The sequence below is a fragment of the Lepus europaeus genome, chromosome 2, assembly GCF_033115175.1.
Source record: "Lepus europaeus isolate LE1 chromosome 2, mLepTim1.pri, whole genome shotgun sequence".
Classification (NCBI taxonomy): domain Eukaryota; kingdom Metazoa; phylum Chordata; class Mammalia; order Lagomorpha; family Leporidae; genus Lepus; species Lepus europaeus.
The window spans coordinates 109,417,929-109,437,294 of record NC_084828.1 but is presented as its reverse complement, the minus strand read 5'-3'; the positions used below and the strand labels follow the sequence as shown (position 1 = coordinate 109,437,294).

Below are 19,366 nucleotides of genomic sequence, written 5' to 3'. Positions count from 1 at the left end.
TGGGATGCTGGCGCTTCAGGCCAGGGCATTAATCCACTGCACCACAGTGCTGGCCCCGGGATTAGTTTTTTTCTACTAGTTATAGTCAGACAACTGTCAGATGGGAGTAAAATTTGAGCTTAAAAGATTCATATTTTTTAAAATAAAAATGAGAATAGGGAAAACTGTGAGAAGGAACTGATACTATATTAAAGAAGTAGTAATTTTAAAATTGATTATTTTCTATATAAAATGAAGCAACACTAAGCATTCATAAATACATTTATTGACATAAAATTATAGTGTATATATATTTTAAATAAAACCAGTTTCTTTTCTTGATAGTTGTTTTTTTAATGTGCACCAAATTAGAAAGTAGTAAAACCACCAGCAGATGGCTAAGAGTGGTTAGCTATAAACCTTTTCTGCCCATGTCACTAATACAAAATTGTAAGGAAAATTTAGATAGATACATACAGATAGATAGATAAAGATAGAGATAGGTAGTTTTTTTACATAACTCATCACTTCTGCTTAAATGCTGTAAGCACAAGATATTGCTTTACCACTGCATTATTTGCTAAACAGGCAACAAGTAAGCTATGAAAAAGAAGCAGTTTATGCATACACACTGATTTCCATTATGTAACAGTTTTGCAATTTTTGAGAATTATTAACAACTTTGATCTTGTCCTGTGACAAATATATCAAATTATATTTAAAACTGATATACAGCATTTTATTTGTACTTAGTATTATCCAAAGAAATAATATTACATAGGGATCCCTTAAAATAACATAACTTAGGCAAAAGTTGTAAAAATACAACAAAAATTCTAATAAACTGAGAAATAGCAAGTTTGGATTTAGGAATTCGATTGTCTTATATCTCCTGGTTCTTTCCATTCCCTTAATGTTATGGGATTGTTTCTGAATTAAGAAAATATTATTTTGGTTTGTCCCCACCTTGTAAACTGAATGTCTAGCTGATAAATTTTTTTTCTTCCCCAAAATTGTGCTTAAAAACCCCAGTACCACCAGCCCCTTTGGGTTTTGCCTCTCTTGGAACCCCCCTCCATGCCACTCTGGCTGGAGGCCTCTGACTTTCTTGCTTTTAAATCTTAAAAAAAATATTATTTTGAACTTATAAAGCTACTTTTTTCTAAAGAAAAATTTGTAATTATCTTACATATGATAATCCTTTATGCCAACACTGTCTCTGTGAATAGTAATTTTAGGTAACATTTATTGAATACCTCTTTGTACCAGGTACTATGCTTAATATTTTAATAGTGATAGCAGATCTGAGGTAGGTGACATTATTATGCCCATTTTACAAGAAAGGACCCAAAATCCAGGTTTATGGAAGTCAAAAGACACAGAGGTACATATTAAAACTCAGAGCTTCTTGGATTTCTATTATACTGTGATTTCCCTAAGTCGGGGTGGGAGAGAAACAGTGTCTTACTGTATATCAGCATGTATTACGGTTTAGAGCATGGCACAGAAAGTAGGGAGGAGGAAGTTAGATAAAACCATCTCCCTGGGCCAGTACTGTGGTGTAGCCGGTAAAGCTGCCGCCTACACTGTCAGCATCCCATATGGGCACCAGTTTGAGACCTGGCTGCTCCACTTCTCATCCAGCTCTCTGCTATGGCCTGGGAAAGCAGTAGAAGATAGCCCAACTCATTGGGCCCCTGCACCCACGTGGGAGACCCAGAAGAGACTCCAAGCTCCTGGCTTCAGATCCAGTCAGCTGCGGCCATTGTGGCTATCTGGGGAGTGAACCATCAGATGGAAGACCTTTCTCTCTCTCTCTCTTCTTTCTCTCTCTCTCTCTTTGTCTCTCTCTCTCTCTCTGCCTCTCTGTAACTATGTCTTTCAAATAAATAATTAATACTTAAAAAAAATTTCTGGGGTCGTTGTTGTAATGCAGCAGGTTAAACCACAGCCTAAGACAGCAGCATCCCATATGGTTGCCCTTTCCAGCCCCAACTATTCCACTTCTGGTCCAGCTCCCTGCTAATGCATCTAGGAAAGCAGCAGAAGAAGAATGCCCCCAACATTGGAGACCTGAAAGAGTTCCAGGCTCCTGGCTTGTGCTTGGCCAAGTCCCTGCTGTTACGGCAATTAAGGAAGTAAACCAAACAGATGAAAGATCTTTCTTTCCTCTCTCTGTAACTCTGCCTTCCAAATAAATAAATAAATCTTAAAAAAGAGAGGCAGAGGGAGAAAGAGAGGTCTTCCAGACGCTGGTTCATTCCCCAGATGACCGGAGCTGTGCTGATCCAAAGCCAGGAGCCAAGGGCTTCTTCTGAGTCTTCCACATGGGTGCAGAGGCCCAAGGACTTGGGCCATCTTCTACTGCTTTCCCAGGCCATAGCAGAGAGCTGGATGGGACGTGGAGCAGCCAGGACTCAAACTGGCGCCCATATGGGATGCTGGCACTGTAGGTGACGGCTTTATCTGCTACACCAGAGCACTGGCCCCAAAATAAATCTTAAAAAATAAAAAAAAAAAGTCCCTTTTTTTCATGCCTTGAGAGAGCAATGGCTAGATGTACCAGGAAAGTGGCCAAATCAAAAAGTCTAATTTTTATGCTTTGAACAAGCTAGGAGAAAAATCATACTTATAAAGGGGTTAAACAAGAAAGCATTCCAGACAGAATCTGAGTACTATTAAGACCTACAAGAAAGTGTTAAAGGGGATACTTATTTTATATTAGGAAATGCAGTCTTTCTGGGCAAATTAAATAGGGAATTTGTTTTAGTTTGAAAAATGAGCATTCATGAAGTTTCATGAGCCCACTTTTTTTTTTTTTTGACAGGCAGAGTGGACAGTGAGAGAGAGAGAGAGAGAGAGAGACAGAGAGAAAGGTCTTCCTTTTTGCTGTTGGTTCACCCTCCAATGGCCGCCGCAGCTGGCGCGCTGCGGCCGGCGCACCGCGCTGATCTGAAGCCAGGGGCCAGGTGCTTCTCCTGGTCTCCCATGAGGGTGCAGGACCCAAGCACTTGGGCCATCCTCCACTGCACTCCTGGGCCATAGCAGAGAGCTGACCTGGAAGAGGGGCAACAGGGACAGGATCGGTGTCCCGACCGGGACTAGAACCCGGTGTGCCAGCACCTCAAGGTGGAGGATTAACCTATTGAGCCACAGCGCTGACCTAAGCCCACTTTTAGGAATCCTCCAACCCTACCTTTTCAACTGGTTTTGAGAAATAATAATTTAGAAAACATTTTCTTAAGAGAGAAATCTTTTACTTCAGATTTCCTAAAGTTAGAGTGATATAACATGGAACAATGTACAATGTCTTTATTGTTTTAGATATTTTATAAACAGCTCAGAAAACCTGGCTGTGCTCAACTAAAAAGCAAAATTAAATATAACTCAAAAGATTGAATAAGCAAGGAATTAACATGGTTTTATAATAGATGTTAATATTAACTGGTAACTCGGGCTGTATGACCAGGTACAAATATTTTAGTATTTACTCTTGCAAAAACCATTTACTCATCCAACAAAGGAACTAAAATATTTTTTTTCTTAGTACTTAAAGATTTTTGGTAAGCCTGCCAAAAATAAGTTTTTCTTTTAAAGCATATTTAACATTTTCAATAAAACATTCCACATAAAAATAGAAGTTTCAAGAACATAAAAGTTCTAATAAGAAAAAAGTTGAGTGAGAGAAATTGAAAATTCAATTTTCATGTGAATCTTAGTGCTGTTAGCTATACCTCCTTTCTTTGAGAGCTTTGGGTAAGAAAAGTCCTATTTAATACTATTAAAATATATAAATATTAGTCTTATCTTCAGATTTCTTAGATACTTAACAAAGCAAAAATATGATACATTAAAATCTCTTCAATTTCAAAACTTCAGAAGACACTTGTTATAAAAAACAGGGCTAGGAACATTGGAACACACTTGCCCATTAGTGCAGTGAAATGAGCTGGCCTTTTTGATTTACTTAGTCATAGAGTCTATCATCAAAAATAGATTCTCTAACATAAAATAATACTTTCTGTGGTAATATTTGATGAAATTTCTGATCAGAGCCCATAAAGGCTCTTAAAAAATAAAACAATACTTGAAGATGTAGGTATAAAATTCTCAAGGAATCACTTAAAAACACAAAGCTTCCTTCCTGTTTTGTTCATATAAAAAAGCAGGTTATCTTTATGCAGTCTCTGTAGCACCAAGGAATTCCATCTCAACCGCGGGTTTTGGTCGTTCGGCCAATCTGCTCTTCTTTCGGAATTCTGCAGCAATTTCCTCAAAAGATTTTCCTTTGGTTTCTGGAACTTTAAAAAATGTGAACAGGGTAAAACCCAAGACCACTCCAGAGAAGAGGAAAAACACATAAGGCCCACAGAATTCCTGGAGAGAGAACAAAGAGATCCAGTTATTCTCTGTGTGGCTGTCTTCTGATCCCTGGGTCTGCACAGGATCAGGCTGCTTACCGCCAAGTACGGGAAACACAGGGCCACCAGGAAGTTGCAGGCCCAGTTGCTGAAGGCAGCAAGTGCTAAGGCAGCTGGGCGTGGTCCTTGACTGAAAAGCTCCGCCCCTATGAACCAGGGGATTGGGCCTGGCCCAATTTCAAAGAAACTGACATTGAGGAAGATGGCTACCATGCTCACATAACTCATCCACGTGAACTTATCCTGAGGGAAAAACCAAATGGAAACGAAAGTGAGCCTAGGATCATGGCTGCTTTTTCCTTTATCTAGAAAGAAAATGTCCACTGAGTTTAGAGATGGACACAGCTCTCTTTCTAATGTGTTTATATTCATTGAAGTACAGGTTGTTCTAGACTGAATCGTGCTTAAATCTTTTCACTGGAGGAAATACGCTGGACTAGGACTTTATGTGGTCCTTAGTCACTGTTTTCCTCTGAAAGGGGCAAGGCAAGCATCTGGTGGCCTTTGCTCCCACTCATACCAAGGTTACTAGACAAGATGTCTAATTCCTTGTGAAGCAGTGGCAGAGCTAGCATTAGAGCCTGGGTGGGGCCATCCCTAGGTAAAAAACAATTGACATGCTGGTATCCAGAGTTTAAACCCAAGAAATGAGTTCTCCATATAACACAGTTCTTTGTGTTATATGCTGTTCTCCTGACTTTATCTCATAAGTCCATCTCAGATGCTTTGACATACAAAGTACTTTAAACTGAAGCACAGGTGTTGTGTCACATGTCAGAGTAGTCATCTGACTTACCAGTAGCACGAGTCCCAGGGACATGAAGATGTTACAGAAAAACATCCCACCCATTCCAATCAGAAACAGAGAACGTCGCCCAGCCTTCTCCACAAGGAATACCTGGGAATATTTTTAAAAACATCATCAGTTTTTTTTTACCTGAAAAATATTAGCTCTATACTTAGACTTAAGTCATTTTTACTGTGAAAGAGGTCCTTTTCATTTATACAGTAGGGAGGAGGCAGTGCTGTTGTTCCATTTTACAGATGTGAGACTGAGGTGGGGAGAGACTGTTGCCCCAGGTGACAGCTCATTTCAGTGAAAGGTTAATGAACAAATACTGCTTAATTTAGTCACTTTGAATTGAGTAAGGCTCTTCCAGGAGTAGACCACAATGTTACCAGCATTCTTGGATTATCACCTTGAATACAATCTTCTGAGGCTGTGCATCTTAGACCTCTCCCAATAGATGTCCTGCACATTTGAAATGTGAAGGGTCTTCCTTTAAAGTGACTTTAATTTCACTTCTGATAATTATCCACGGCTATAATTACAAAAGTGTGTGCACCGCAGGAACCTGAAACAGTGTGACTGCTCTGGTCTCAACTCTTCTTATCAGCTTTCTCACTGCTTAATAGAATCAAATTCTGCCTACTCACTTGGAAACATAAGGAATTTGATCATTGTCCCAAAATTGTCAGGTCTGTATTTTTCTGGTGTACTTCAATGTACCTGCTGCTGGGAGTGGACTGTTCATTTAAAAAGATAAGACGTCAAAGCAAAAGGTTAAAGTACTTTCTTATCCTAATTGAGGAGGTAGTCACTGACTTCTTTGGGTCTACCTATGGACCTTTGCATTAATGTTTAATATTTACAACTAGCCAAGATCAGAGTTGGTGGAATAAGACTCTTGCCTGATCCTTGGAATACTGCTAAGGCTGTTGAGTCAGTCTCTCCCCACCCCCTCAACCCACACACCCCTACCTGTCATAGTTTCTCACCTCAGTGAGTAACTCTTGGCTAGGCTCATCCATCTATCAGTAAATTAACAGCAAGCAAAAAAACCTGACTATGTTCATTCTAAATTGGTGAAGCATTAATCATACATACTTCTATTTGCATATCTTTATTTGAAAGGATACACAGAATATGTTAACGCTGGTCAATTTTTGGGAAAGTAGTATAGTAAGTTACTATTCTTTTTGCATGTTCTGAACTTTAAAATAGCTTTTCAAAAATGAATATAATTAAACATTTTAAAATGTTGTCTGTTGTCTGGTATTTAGCCTCGCTGTTAAATCTCTGGTTTAGATGCCCATGTCCCATGCTAGAGTGGCTAGGTTCAATGCTTGCCTTTGGCTCTTGGCTCCAGGGTCTGCTGATACAGACCCTGGGAGGCTGTGATGATGGCACAGGTGGTTGGGTTCTTAGTACTCATAAAGAACACTTAGACTGGCTGCCAGCTTTTGAGGAGTGAGCCAGTGGAAGAGAACTCTCTCTATATTTCTCTCAGTGTTTCTTTCCCTTTCTTTCTTTCTCAAAGCAAAAAACAAAAAATCCTAATGTTATCTGTAGTTCTAGAAGAGTAATTATATTGTTAGAACTTAATTCCTATTCTGTCAGTCACCTGCTCAAAAACTTCACAGGACCAAAGGATGAACCCTAAAAGGTATATTCAAAATAATTGCAACATCATTTAAAATAAAACAACTCTTCTAACTCCAGTGGTGTTAAGGGGCAAGATAGAAACAATTCTTCTAACTCCAATGGTGTTAGGGGGCAAGGTAGAAAAAATTCTACACAAGTTTTCTCTTTAGATCTTCTCAGAATTTGGGTTATCCAGTTTTGACAACTTGGTGCTTTACATAGCCAATCTTAGTATGCACAGTGTTTTAATAATATCTATTTTACAAAAATATGTTAAAGTAGGATTTGTAAAATGTTATTCCAGGGAACCAAATGGTGAGTAGTCCCTTGGACTGCTTCCTAGTGAGAGGGTCTCATTGACTTAGGGTGCCCTTTGGACTGGGACAGGCATTATCTGTAAAGGCAGGTCTGCAGAACCACTGGTGTCCCGTGCTGTCTGTTCCTCAGGCTCTCTCCTAGGTCAGTGCTGTGTAATGTGATCTGCACAAACCTGCCTTTTGATCTAGGTAGCAAGGTTTTCATTTATTGACCATGCTAAGGTAACAGTTAAAAGTCCATGTGCACAGCCTGAAAACACATGGCTAAAATATACTGAGCATAGTATTGTAAGCAAAACTGAAAAACAGAAGCTTTCTTAATATTCTGTATTCAGAGATTAAAATGAGCCCAACTGCTCTCATTTTAGAATGAATTATCTTAGTTGGAAAGTTTTTGTACTTTTTGTAGTCTGTTTATTTTATTTCTTAGATGATTATGTTAAATGCTAGTATTTCAAGATACTGAATCATTTTTTAGGATACCTGGTTTTAAGAAGAGTCTATGATCTCTTTGCTTTATCAGAAAATGAAAAATAACATTTCTAGTTTAATGCCACTTACACTCCATCCACTCACAGTATCTCACGTACTGGTATGCGGCAGCACAAACCGCTCCCTTGTCTACTACCTGGAAGTTCTGCCCAGTGACCTAACACCACAGGAATTTGTTGAGTCAGTTTACTTCTACTTACAGGTTGGATAGCTATTGGAGAGGACCTTATTTTTTATGTTTTAAAGTGTTTCTCCAAGACATCAGGATGAAAAACATTTCAACCATGGAAGGGGACAACCTAGGCAATCCAATATTGATAAAAATGATAAGCCATTGGCTGATCACAAGGGGTTTAAATACAATAAAACAATAGAGCATTAGAGGAAGAGGCCAGGGATTTACACAAAGGAAAAGTTCTCCGTGTCTGTAACTGAGTTTTTAATTCTCGAATGAGTGACTAAGTGGTACCCCTGCTGTGGAGAGAGCCAGTAATCTATCTTCTCAATTATGTCCATCTAAATGTAGTATTTGCTTATTGAAATAGGGCTTTGCCCATGAACCACCTAGTTCTACACCTCCGGGGCACATGGACAAGTCATCCAATAACTTTTAGATCACAAATTTTCCACCCCATGTCTGCACCAAGAGATAAGCAGAGTGTTTACGGTATTGACTTACAGAGAGAGCAGTGAAAACTGTGTTGATAGCACCTACTCCAATGGTTGCATAAACAGGTTTCCTGATTCCAGCTTTCTGAAAAATGCTGGTTGAGTAGTAAAAGATCTGCAAAGTAAAAACAGTTTGTCCTTAGTCAAGAAGACCAGATCAAGAAATAACTCAGTCCCAGCCTTCAGAAACCTCCTATACTCAAATTTCTCCTTATACATTGTCCCAAGGAAACTACTTTTCCAACTTTTGATGTCATAAATAAATTTTTTCTAGTCTTGTACTTGATTTAAATGTCTGGATTCTTTTGTTCATTAGTACTTTTGTGAGAATCATACCTATTGTTTTGTATATTTGTAGAGTATTCTTTATCATTACCATGTATTATTTTGCTTCATTGATGTACCACAATGTAGTTACTCTTTTGACTCTTGCTGAGTAGTTAGGTAGTGGCCATTTAGGCTAATTATAAATAGTATTGTTGTGAACATTCTCACCCTCCTTTTGGTGTACTGTATAGATATAGATATAGATATAGATATAGATATAGATATATAGATAGATATAGATATTTATTATACCTAGGAATAGAATTGCTGGGCCATAGTGTATGTATAATGCTCAGCCTTGAAAGACATCGCCCAACAGTTTTCTGAAGTTACAACAATTGTAAACTCACCAGCATGTATACAACTTCTGATTGCTCTTGAGTTTAGCCCAAAAATGTCCACTAGCCTCAACAGAGATGGAGAAATCTGGTTCACAGCTTTCCTAATAGTCTTTTCGAAAGTTATTTATGAGGACCAGCACTGTGGTGCAGGGGGTTAACCTGCCACCTGCAGCAGTGCCGGCATCCCATATGGCGCTGGTTCAAGTCCTGGCTGCTCTGCTTCCAATCCAGCTCCCTGCTAATGTGCCTGGGAAAGCAGCAGAGAATGGTCTAAATTCTTGGGCCCCTGCACCCCCGAGGCAGACCCGCAAGAAGCTCCTGGCTTCGGGTCAGCCCAGCTCCTGCCATTGTGGCCATTTGGGGAGTAAACCAGTGGATGAACCATCTCCTTTTTGTTTCTCTTCTCTCTTTAACTCTGCATTTCAAATAAATAAGCAAATCTTTTTAAAAAGTTACTTATGCTTATATATTTATAATAGTCTTTTAGGTCATTCTGCCTTCTCTCATCCTCTGTCATTCCTTTCTCACCTAATGTATCCTGTTCCTGGCACTTCTTTCTGTAGATAATACTAACGCAGGAGGACTTTGCAGACTGTGCTCTGTGATAGTGGCTTGGAGCACACTACACACTCTCCTAGCAGCCTTGATGCCTCTATAAGTCAGGCCCTTGGACGGAAGCTGAAGCAGTTTCAGAGAGATTAAGTACTGTTCCATTGGAAATACAAGCAGAGGTAAAAGAGGGAACAGAAATCTGGCACCTAAGCGTCAAAGTTATGCAAAGTATTAAGTAAAATATAGGCGCTTTAAAGAAGAACAGAGGCTACAACAGAGAAGTATTTATAGAGTGAGATTCATTTTAGGAATCCTTTGCTTTGACTGATAGGACTTTCCTTTCCTCCCTTAAGGCTCTGACCATCCATCAGTTATCACCAAAGTAAACCTTGGAGATCTGATATTGGTTCATTGTACAGAAACCCAACCCAAATCTTTAACAGCAATAAAAGGGATGGTGATTTTCATTATCTTATATCTTAACAAATGCTTCTAGTAGCTAAGTGCCATGGAATCATTTTAGTGTGAGTGATGCAAAACCTAAAAACTAGGTAGTTTAATACTCAGTACGTTTCTCAGACAAGTCTTACCTTTTTAAAAAAATATGAATACTTATTTAATGATTTGGAAGGCAGAGTTACAAAGAGAGTGTGAGACAGAGAGAGACCGTCTATCTGCTGGTTCACTCCCCGGATGGCCACAATGGCCAGGGCTGGGCCAGGCTGAAGCCAGGAGTTGTCTGGGTATGTGCATGAGTGGCAGGGGCCTAAGCACTTGAGTCATCTTTTCTGTCTTCCTGGGAGCATCAGCAGGGAGATAGGTCATAAGTGGAGCAGCAGTGACTCAAACCAGTGTTCATACAGGATGCTGGACATCGCAGGCAGCGGCTTAACCTGCTATGCCACAACACTGGCCCCTTCCCGCTATATCTTAATTCATTATGCTCCTAAGAATTAGAAGGTGGGGGCTGGCACTGTGGCATTGTTGGCTAAGCCTCTACCTGTGGCACCAGCATCCCAAATGGACACCAGTTTGAGTCCTGGCTGCTCGTCTTCCAATCCAGCTCTCTGCTATGGCCTGGGAAAGCAGTGGAAGGTGGTCCAAGTACTTGGGCCCCTGCACCCACATGGGAGACCTGGAAGAAGTTCCTGGCTCTTGGCTTCGGATCAGCTCAGCTTTGGTCATTTTGGCCATTTGGGGAGTGAACGAGTAGATGGAAGACCTTTCTCTGTCCATAAATAAATAAAATCTTAAACAGGACTTAGAAGGTGTTCTTAAACTTACTCCATTGATTCCAGAAAATTGCTGAGCCATGTGCAGCATCAGTGCCACTATAATAGGCTGTCGGCAGCTGGAGTTGGTAAAGAGCTGAATGATAGAGACTTTCTGCTCACTTGATGCTTCTTCTTTTTCTTTTCTCATCTCATTAATGTCTTTGGTGACATCATCACTTCCTCTTAATCTTTTCAAGCCTGCCCCCGAATATGATCAGATTAATTAATTCAGGTCAAAAGGAAAACAAATTTATTCTTAGGTTAATAAAAGAGCTACAATTCTACAAGTCTATTTCTTTCACTTAGTACCATGGATATTATTGGAAATTGTTTTTGTTAACTTCTGCTCTTTGATTTAAAAAAGGTAGAACATTAGCCTTCATCTCATGGCAGTGAAAACTCTTTTCCTGTTTATCATAGAAGCATGATGCTGCAAGGGTCTTCTAGAAGCTCTCATAAGACTTGAGTGAATGTTTATGTGTGTGAAGTGGCATGTGTGCCAGTCATACATCTTCTTACTTGCAGTCACTGACTTTATCTGGAAGGCACTGGTACTAATTACACAAGTAACCATTCATACACATTGCTTTGCATTAGCTGGTAGTTCCAAAAGAACAGGAAGAAAGAAAATTCACCCACAGACTTACTTTTCTTTGCTTTGACTTCCTCCTCCAATGTGATGTAAAGGTATCTTGGGCTTTCTGGACAGAAAAATAGTAGCAGAATCTGGAGGAGGGCTGGCACAGCAGACAGGCCAAGCAGGATATGCCAGTGATGGTTATTGCCCAGGATGGAGTCAAGTCCCACAATCTGAAAGCGCGAGGAGAGAACGTATCAATTGCCTTCTATAGCATTTGTTTACCAAGCACATTGGCTATTTTATAAATACCTAACAACCACGGTTCAAGTACTAGGGCACTTCAGAATGTTTGTGGAAATGTGAATTTAAAGATAAAGTTTATTGTGGTGCATAGCAATTTTTAAACCCATGCATAATTTTTTAATAATATGTTTTTCCACAAACTTTTTGCATATTTTGCATCTGCTTAAAATGGAAACTGTTACTAGTGTGTCTCACTTTAACCAAATTAAGGATTTTTTTTTTTGACAAAGAATTCTAGATTTGTTTTTCAATTAACCAAACTTTTGAAAACATATTTGAAATATAAAACAACACAAAGCTGGGGCCAGCACTATGTTGTAGCTAGCTAAGCCTCTGCTTACAGTGCCAGCATCCCATATGGGTGCCAATTCTAGTCCTGGCTGCTTCTCTTCCAATCCAGCTCTCTGCTATGGCCTGGGTAACAGTAGAAGATGGCCTGAGTGCTTGGACCCCCTGCATCTGTGTGGGAGACCTGGAGGAAGCTCCTGGCTCTTGGCTTCAGATTGGCCTAGCTCCAGCCATTGCAGCCATCTGGGGAGTAAACCAGTGGATGGAAGACATTTCTCTCTGTCTCTCCCCCTCTCTGTAATTCTACCTCTCAAAAAAATAAATAGCTTATAAAAAATATAGCAACAGGTGACCAGATGGAATGATACACAACTCTGGATCTTTTCCTAAACATTCCTTCTTAGATTACCCAGAACTTAAATAGAATGGGATTTCATAGATAAAACAGTTGCTCTGATTAAAGTCAGCTTTATGATACTTATTGCATTTATTTACATGTGGACTTCCTCGTAGAAGGCCAGAAGTATGGAGTTCTAAGAACTCCCTCTTGAGACCACATGGTAGAAAAGAAACTGACAGACCCAGATGAGTAAGTACACCTGTGATTACCATTTGCATATTAGATTTCCAGGTAAAAGACTCAAAGGAAAACCAAGCAGTCAAAAATTTGAGGTTTTCTTCTCCATAAAATCTAAAAGGAGCAATTTAATTCTAGAATAGCTAGAAGTTTTGGCTTGCCTGTTCACCTCTGATGCCATACCCACCAATAATGCTAAGGAGAAAAGGGACAAGTGGGAATAATTTACCTTTGGACTAAAAAGTCTATGTCTCTACATTGCCACTTCTCCTGGTGGAATTGTCTTTCTTCTCTGTCCTGGTCTACAATGACAGTGGATAGTCAACGTGTGAAATGGCACGCACCAGAAGAGAACAGATGAAGCAGAGGATATGTGAAGGGGGGGAGGGACAGGAAGTCTTTACCTGACTAATGAGAATGCCCGTGACAAGAGCCAGCTGGTGAAGAGCTCCAAGAGCGCCCCTGAGTGTAGTTGGAGCAATTTCCCCAATATACATGGGAACCAGGCCTGAAATGAGCCCTGTATGAGACATGAACACAAATGTTAAAGTACAGCCAGGACTATTTCAAGAATAATAATTTAAGTAAGTCAATATCCTGACAGTCCTTTTTTGAGTCCATTGGAAGAGAGAGCTTTTGTCCCCAGCCATTTTTGGTGATAGGATGCTAAATGCAGTTGTGATTGGAAATATGAGTAGAAACAAATTCTTATTCAAGTATTGGCAATTCTTCATGGTGTTATAAGTTAAAAATATCCATGTTAACATTTAGTTGACATCAATAATGTATTAAGCTGTCTTCAGAAAGGAGGGTAAGGGATGTTTTAATAATGTTCTTAATCTGTACTCATGAGTTTAAAGGAAATTAGGACATATAGAGGCCAACATCTCGATGGAGGTGATAAATGACTTGCCAAAGATCACAGTACACTAGAGCATTAGCATGAGAACTACAAGCCCTGTCTGTGTTTCCACAATGTGGAGATGCCTCAAGACCCCTGTAGGGTGATGATGGGGGTATGCAAAGTAGAGGAGGTTAAGGAAGAATTGAAGGACTCTTTCCCCAATTATTTCAGTCAGAGCAAATTCTATCCAAATATTAGGCTTCAAAAACTTTATTTGAAGAAAGACTTTTGATGATTATAGAAATACAGAAATTTTGAAAGGTACTAGGTCATATTGCCTTACGTAGTTTTCTTAAATACACAGAGAATCAGTCATCTTGGAAATGGTGGAGCATCCTGTCAGTTGATGATTGCATCAAAAGGTCAGAGACTATCGGTAAAGAAAAGCTGAATTCAATATTTGGCATTTTCTTAAGAATTTAAAAATAAATTTTTCAGAGTTTTTCTCTTAGAGGCTACTTACCTATCAAATGGAAATGGATTATATTTGTGTAAAAATACTTTTAGCAACTGTTTTCTATATATATATTTTAATGCTTCAAATTGTTTTTAAATCTCAATTGAACATTTACATGGTTGTTAGGATATCTGTACATCTGCTGAATTTTATATATGATGCTAATGTATGTCCTGTTGATCTTAAGTAAGAAAAAATTTATTTGAGCTTATTATGGGTTGTATTATCTTTCTGTCCTATCTACTATTATAAATCAAGGACAGAATGATGTGATATGATCATAGGTCTAAATCATTTGAACCTAAAGTAAAATTACATTTTTTAGTTTCTCCCCTTATATATATATAATCATATTTCCTATACATTTTTAGCAACTTTAATACCCAAATAGGGTCAGGCATAATTTTGAAAGATGGCTGGAGAGAACAAGTTACTTGGCTATGATAATTATGGGTTTCTCAACCATATGCTTATTACATTTATTTTACATTTTGCTAAAAATATTTTGTGATTTTTTTCCATATTATATTTTTAAAAATAGAGAAAAAAGAAAAATCATGATTTAGACTTCTTTCATAGTACTATTATTTGTATCTCAACAAAGAAGAAACTGGGGCTCAGATTTAATTACTACCTTTAAGGCCATCCAGAAACGGTGCCAGAATGGATTGACCCTGAATCCAAAGCTCTTTCCCCATGTTAGTTGACTTTTCACTTTGATAAAACTACTCTGATCTTCAGCTATTTGTATTAACATTGAAAGTAATGAAAAGGAATGTTTGAGTTATTAACCTGTGAGTATTTTAGACTTTTGCTTCAACTGACCATTGAAAATGCATGAAATTATAGTGTTTTCTGCAAAAGGAATGCTTTATACAAGTTTTAGGCCTTATTTCTCTTTTCCCCCTCTACTGGTTGTTAGTGCTTTGAAGGGTAACTACAGTTTGTGAAAAATGGGTTAAAATGTCAGTCCAGAGCTGTCATTCTCAGGGCTTCACTGGTTTTGAGAAGTTAAAAGATTTGACCGTTTGTTTTAAAGACTGAATGATTCTTTGTTCAGACCTCTACTAATTAGCTGCCTCTGTAAGTTTGCAAAGCTTTTTACAGGAACTAGTAATTCTCACTATTCATACCTAAAATTGAGGGAAGGAGTATCTTTATTCTATTCTGAACTCCTCTACCAGTTGTTTCTGCCAGATTCCTTCTCTCTATGGACACCACCACTTCACTGAGTCATGGATGGAACCAGACAGTGCTAGGAGATGGCTCCAGGTGTCAAGGTCTTGCTAGATATGAGAGACAGAAGTGATGGCCTGGTAGGCCATAGGGGCAGAGTTTAGGGTTCTGGATCTAGCTGTCTTCCACTGTCTACTGGTACCACAAGAGTAGTAACAACAGCTAGCATTTATTGGCAGCTTGCTATGTATTAGAATCTATTCTGAATATTTTACGTACATTCTCACAATCATCCTGTGTTAGCTTTATGTCACTACAACTAAATAGCTGACACAGACTACTTACAAAGAAAGTGAGTTAATTTTGGTTCATGGTTTTAGAGATTCACAGTCTAATATCTGGCAGACCCTATTGTTCAGGCCATGTGGTAAAGCTAGGGGATAGCAATGGTGGAGCTTGTGCAGAGGGAGGATCACATGGTAAGCCAGAAAGCAGAAAGAGAGGCTAGGCCCAACTCAGCTGTTACAACCAACCATCTGGCAAAATCTGCCTTTTGAGGACATGCTCCCAGTAATCTAAGGACCTCCCACCCAGTCCACCTCCTAACATTGTAATTGGATCAAGACTCTACCCTCTTTAATACCATTAACTTATGACTTTGGAGCTTAAATGCCTGCATGAGTTGGGAAGTGAAGCCACATTAAATCTGTAACACACATTGTAGGGTAGATAGTAAAGTCCTCTTCATTCAATAGGTGAAGAAACTGAGAGAGTTAAGTAATTTGTGAGATATCAGACAACTAGAGGTGATATCATTGAAGTGAATGAGAACATAGGATAGATAGCACACTTACTGTTCCCTAACCTCTCTCACTCAAGACTTCTACATTTGCTACTCCCTTTCTCTCTGTCATGCCACCATAGGCTAAAAAATATCCCAGCATGTTGCCACATGTGCCTTGAGAGCAACTTTCAGACAAAAATGTGTGTGTGTATGTGTGTGTGTGTGAGACTTACCACAGTAGAGTCCTGATATGCCTCTTCCTGCAATTATAAGTATATGAGATGGTCCCAATTTTGAACACCCCATCAAGAGTGCTCCAACTAATGAGAAGATGTTTGCTACCAACAGGGATTTGATTCTGAAATTTTGAAAAGCAAGGATTATAAATTCAGCATCAAAACTTGATGAAATTATTTGCTTTCAGAGAATATTCAGATTTTTTTGCTCAAGAACAATTATTTTAACTCTACTATAAATGCTAGTGCAGGAATCTTGAGCCAAGATTCCTACTTTGACTCATCTGTGAGCTAAAATATTAACAATAAGTAATATGTAGGATGAGAGAATCTGGGCTGTACATACCTGATGTCCACACTTGGATTGAGATGATTAAATTACATGGGTGAATAGTTTAAGATAACAGTTCTGACTTTTTAAAAAATAGCAGTTAGCTAATTAGATAGTCTACAAGCTTATTGTTTTAAAGAATAATTGGTGATAGCTGAGGCTGTAAGCTAAAATTTGGTTTCTTCCTTTTTTTCTTTCAATGATACAGGTTTTTAGTTGATGTAATTAGGAGAGAAACTTTTGCTAACAAATTCTTTTCATATAAATTAGTTGCAAGTAAATTTAAAAATAGTATTAAGTCTTACCATACAGAATTATACTTAACTTTATTTTAACATTGTATGCCAGTATATTTCCAGAATCTATGAATTAATATCAACCAATGTAAAATATGTAATGAAGTTGATAATGGCAACAATGTTATTTTTTATTCCTATTTAGTGGGAAGGTGAAATACACTAAAACCTTCTTCAAAGTTAAGTAGATGATGCTAAGGCCAATGAAATAATCTCAGTGGACATTTTCATATTTGTGCCACAAAGAAGTGTAAGCACCTTGTATATTTTATTCCAGTGTTTCAAACTGTGATAGATGAGCTTTTCCTCAGCAAGTATCTTCAACACCCAACAGATTTATTTTTCTGGAAAGTGAAACTATACAATCTGACACCGCAGTGATCACCTAACTACTGTCTGATAAGCTGAATAGTATTCCCCAGGAGCCAAATCCTGATCCTCAGACTCTGTGAGTGCTACTGTACCTGATAAAAGGTACAGTAGCTGTGATTATTAAGGATCTTGAGATGGAGGAGGTTATCTTGGATTATTAAGGTAGTTTGTAAGAGGAAGGCAGAAGAGGAGAAGGTGATGTGATTAGAATAGTCCAGGCTGGGTTGGAGTGCTTTGAAGATGGGGGAACAGCTGCAAGCCAAGGACTACAGGTAGCCACTGCTTTCTATATTTGGTGTATATTATTTTTATTATGGGAAAAATAGTCATGAATACGCAAAATCTGGGTTCAAACAACAGGAAATAATATCTGATTTTATTTTATTTTCTCTATAGAACAGGTATAGGGAGGTTCTTGCCAATGGGCCATACTGTGCAATCATTTGGTCTGGCTTTGCCAGTGCAACTCCAGGCAGGACTCAAAATGCAATAAATCTATAGCAGGCTAATTTTTTTAAGTTGACAATTTTGTATGGCTCATTAAGATGTTATAAATACCAAAATGGCCCTTGGCAGTAAAATGATTTCCCTATCCCTGCTATATAGGATGGCAAACCCCAACAAATTTAGCATGTCATATGACAAAGTGAGAGTCTAGGGTAAAGGAATTTTACTGATGTTTTTAATTTTTTTTTGGACAGGCAGAATTAGACAGTGAGAGAGAGAGAAAGGTCTTCCTTTCGTTGGTTCACCCCCCAAATGGCTGCTACGGCTGGAAGAGGAGCAACGGGGGACAGAATCCAGTGCCCCAACCGGGACTAGAACCCAGGGTGCAGGCACCGCAGGCAGAGGTTTAGCCAAGTGAGCCGTGGCACTGGCCCTGATGTCTTTAATTTAAAATGCCTAATAGAAACCAAATGGAGATACCAATCACTTCCTGTCTTGTTGGGCCTTTGAGATGGTAGCAGCAACTAGAAACTGCTGGCCAAGTATTCTGGACAACAGGGTGTTGGGGATGTTGACTTGACATAGGACTTGACTGATCCAAATGCCAAATTCTAATCTAAAAAATGAAAAAACTGGTAGTCTGAGAACTGGTAATGTTGCGGTGAAACTAATAATGGATTCCTAGGTTAAAAATACCAATCCAAGCTCTTCTGTTGAGTTTCTAGATTAACAATTTGTATGGTGGCTTCCTAAAATGTTTTCATAACTTATAAAGCCAGAGAATCAAATCAATTATCTAGAAATACACACCACATTCACTTGTGCTATCAATGCCTCCATGATTGATTACATTGTTGTAATAGCGTTTTCCACGTATTTAAGCTAACATCAACCTGCCTGGTAGGGTTATGGGTTGCAAAAAATAACTCCAAAATCATCCCACAAAAGAAAAGGAGATATCTTTCTATACAAATTCTAACAAAACCAAAATTTTGAAGTTTCTCTGTTAATTCTTACTTGTAAAATTTGCCTACCTTCCAAGCTTGTCTCCAAGCCACCCACCAAAGAATGATGCAATCATTCCACCAACTGCAAAGCTGGACACAGACAGGGACCAGAACATGGTGATGAGGCCATCAGGTGTCATAGTGTCTTGTTCAGACCCAAGGGGTGATGTTGAGTACACAGGCGTGGTGGGCAGTGCCTCTGTATCGTTGATAGTATAGCTGTTGATAGCCTTTCGGTCATCCAGTGGAACACCCAAAACATGTCTGTAATGGGATTTTATCGTCTAGGGAAATAGAGAGAAAATTACTCCAATATTTCACATACTCTATATATTTTTGTTGATTTTTCCTTTAAAATGTTAGTTGGATATTTAATCAGGACTGTCCTAATTATGTGTGTCATGTACATATAAACAGGAATAGATTTATTTTAGTTGACCATATCCTATAAAGTAGAGGTTACAAATCTGACCTGTTCTGCAGGTTATAAAGATACATGTTAACACAAGTATTGCTTCACCACAAATATTTAGAAGCATAAAAGAAAAAGATTGGGAAAGGATAAGATGAGGGAGGCAGGCATTTGGACCAGCAGTTATGATGCATCATGGGACATTGGCAACCCATGTTGGAGTGCCTGGTTTGGGTCCTGGCTCCTCAGCCTCCAATCCAGCTTCCTGTTTATGTACACCCTGGAGGCAGCAGGTGGTGGCTCAAATATAGGTTTCCTGCCATGCATGAAGGAGACCTGATTTGAGTTCAGGCTCATGGCTTCAACCTGGCACAGCCTTGGCTCTTGCACGCATTTGGG

The 19,366-nt window shown here is 38.9% G+C and overlaps 1 protein-coding gene across 1 annotated transcript in view; it reads right to left on the bottom strand.

Annotated features, from left to right (window-relative positions):
- Nucleotides 1-243: 243 nt before the first annotated feature.
- SLC2A2 (solute carrier family 2 member 2) overlaps nucleotides 244-19,366 on the bottom strand; it is a 29,345-nt gene continuing 10,222 nt past the window's right edge. Inside the window, exons 3-11 of the mRNA XM_062211902.1 lie at nucleotides 18,583-18,839; nucleotides 16,100-16,224; nucleotides 12,950-13,065; nucleotides 11,445-11,607; nucleotides 10,808-10,995; nucleotides 8,314-8,418; nucleotides 5,197-5,298; nucleotides 4,440-4,643; nucleotides 244-4,356 (exon numbers count right to left, since the gene is read on the bottom strand). Of these exons, the coding sequence (XP_062067886.1) occupies nucleotides 4,156-4,356; nucleotides 4,440-4,643; nucleotides 5,197-5,298; nucleotides 8,314-8,418; nucleotides 10,808-10,995; nucleotides 11,445-11,607; nucleotides 12,950-13,065; nucleotides 16,100-16,224; nucleotides 18,583-18,839 (1,461 nt within the window). The 3' untranslated portion in view covers nucleotides 244-4,155. The remainder of the gene's footprint in view (nucleotides 4,357-4,439; nucleotides 4,644-5,196; nucleotides 5,299-8,313; nucleotides 8,419-10,807; nucleotides 10,996-11,444; nucleotides 11,608-12,949; nucleotides 13,066-16,099; nucleotides 16,225-18,582; nucleotides 18,840-19,366) is intronic.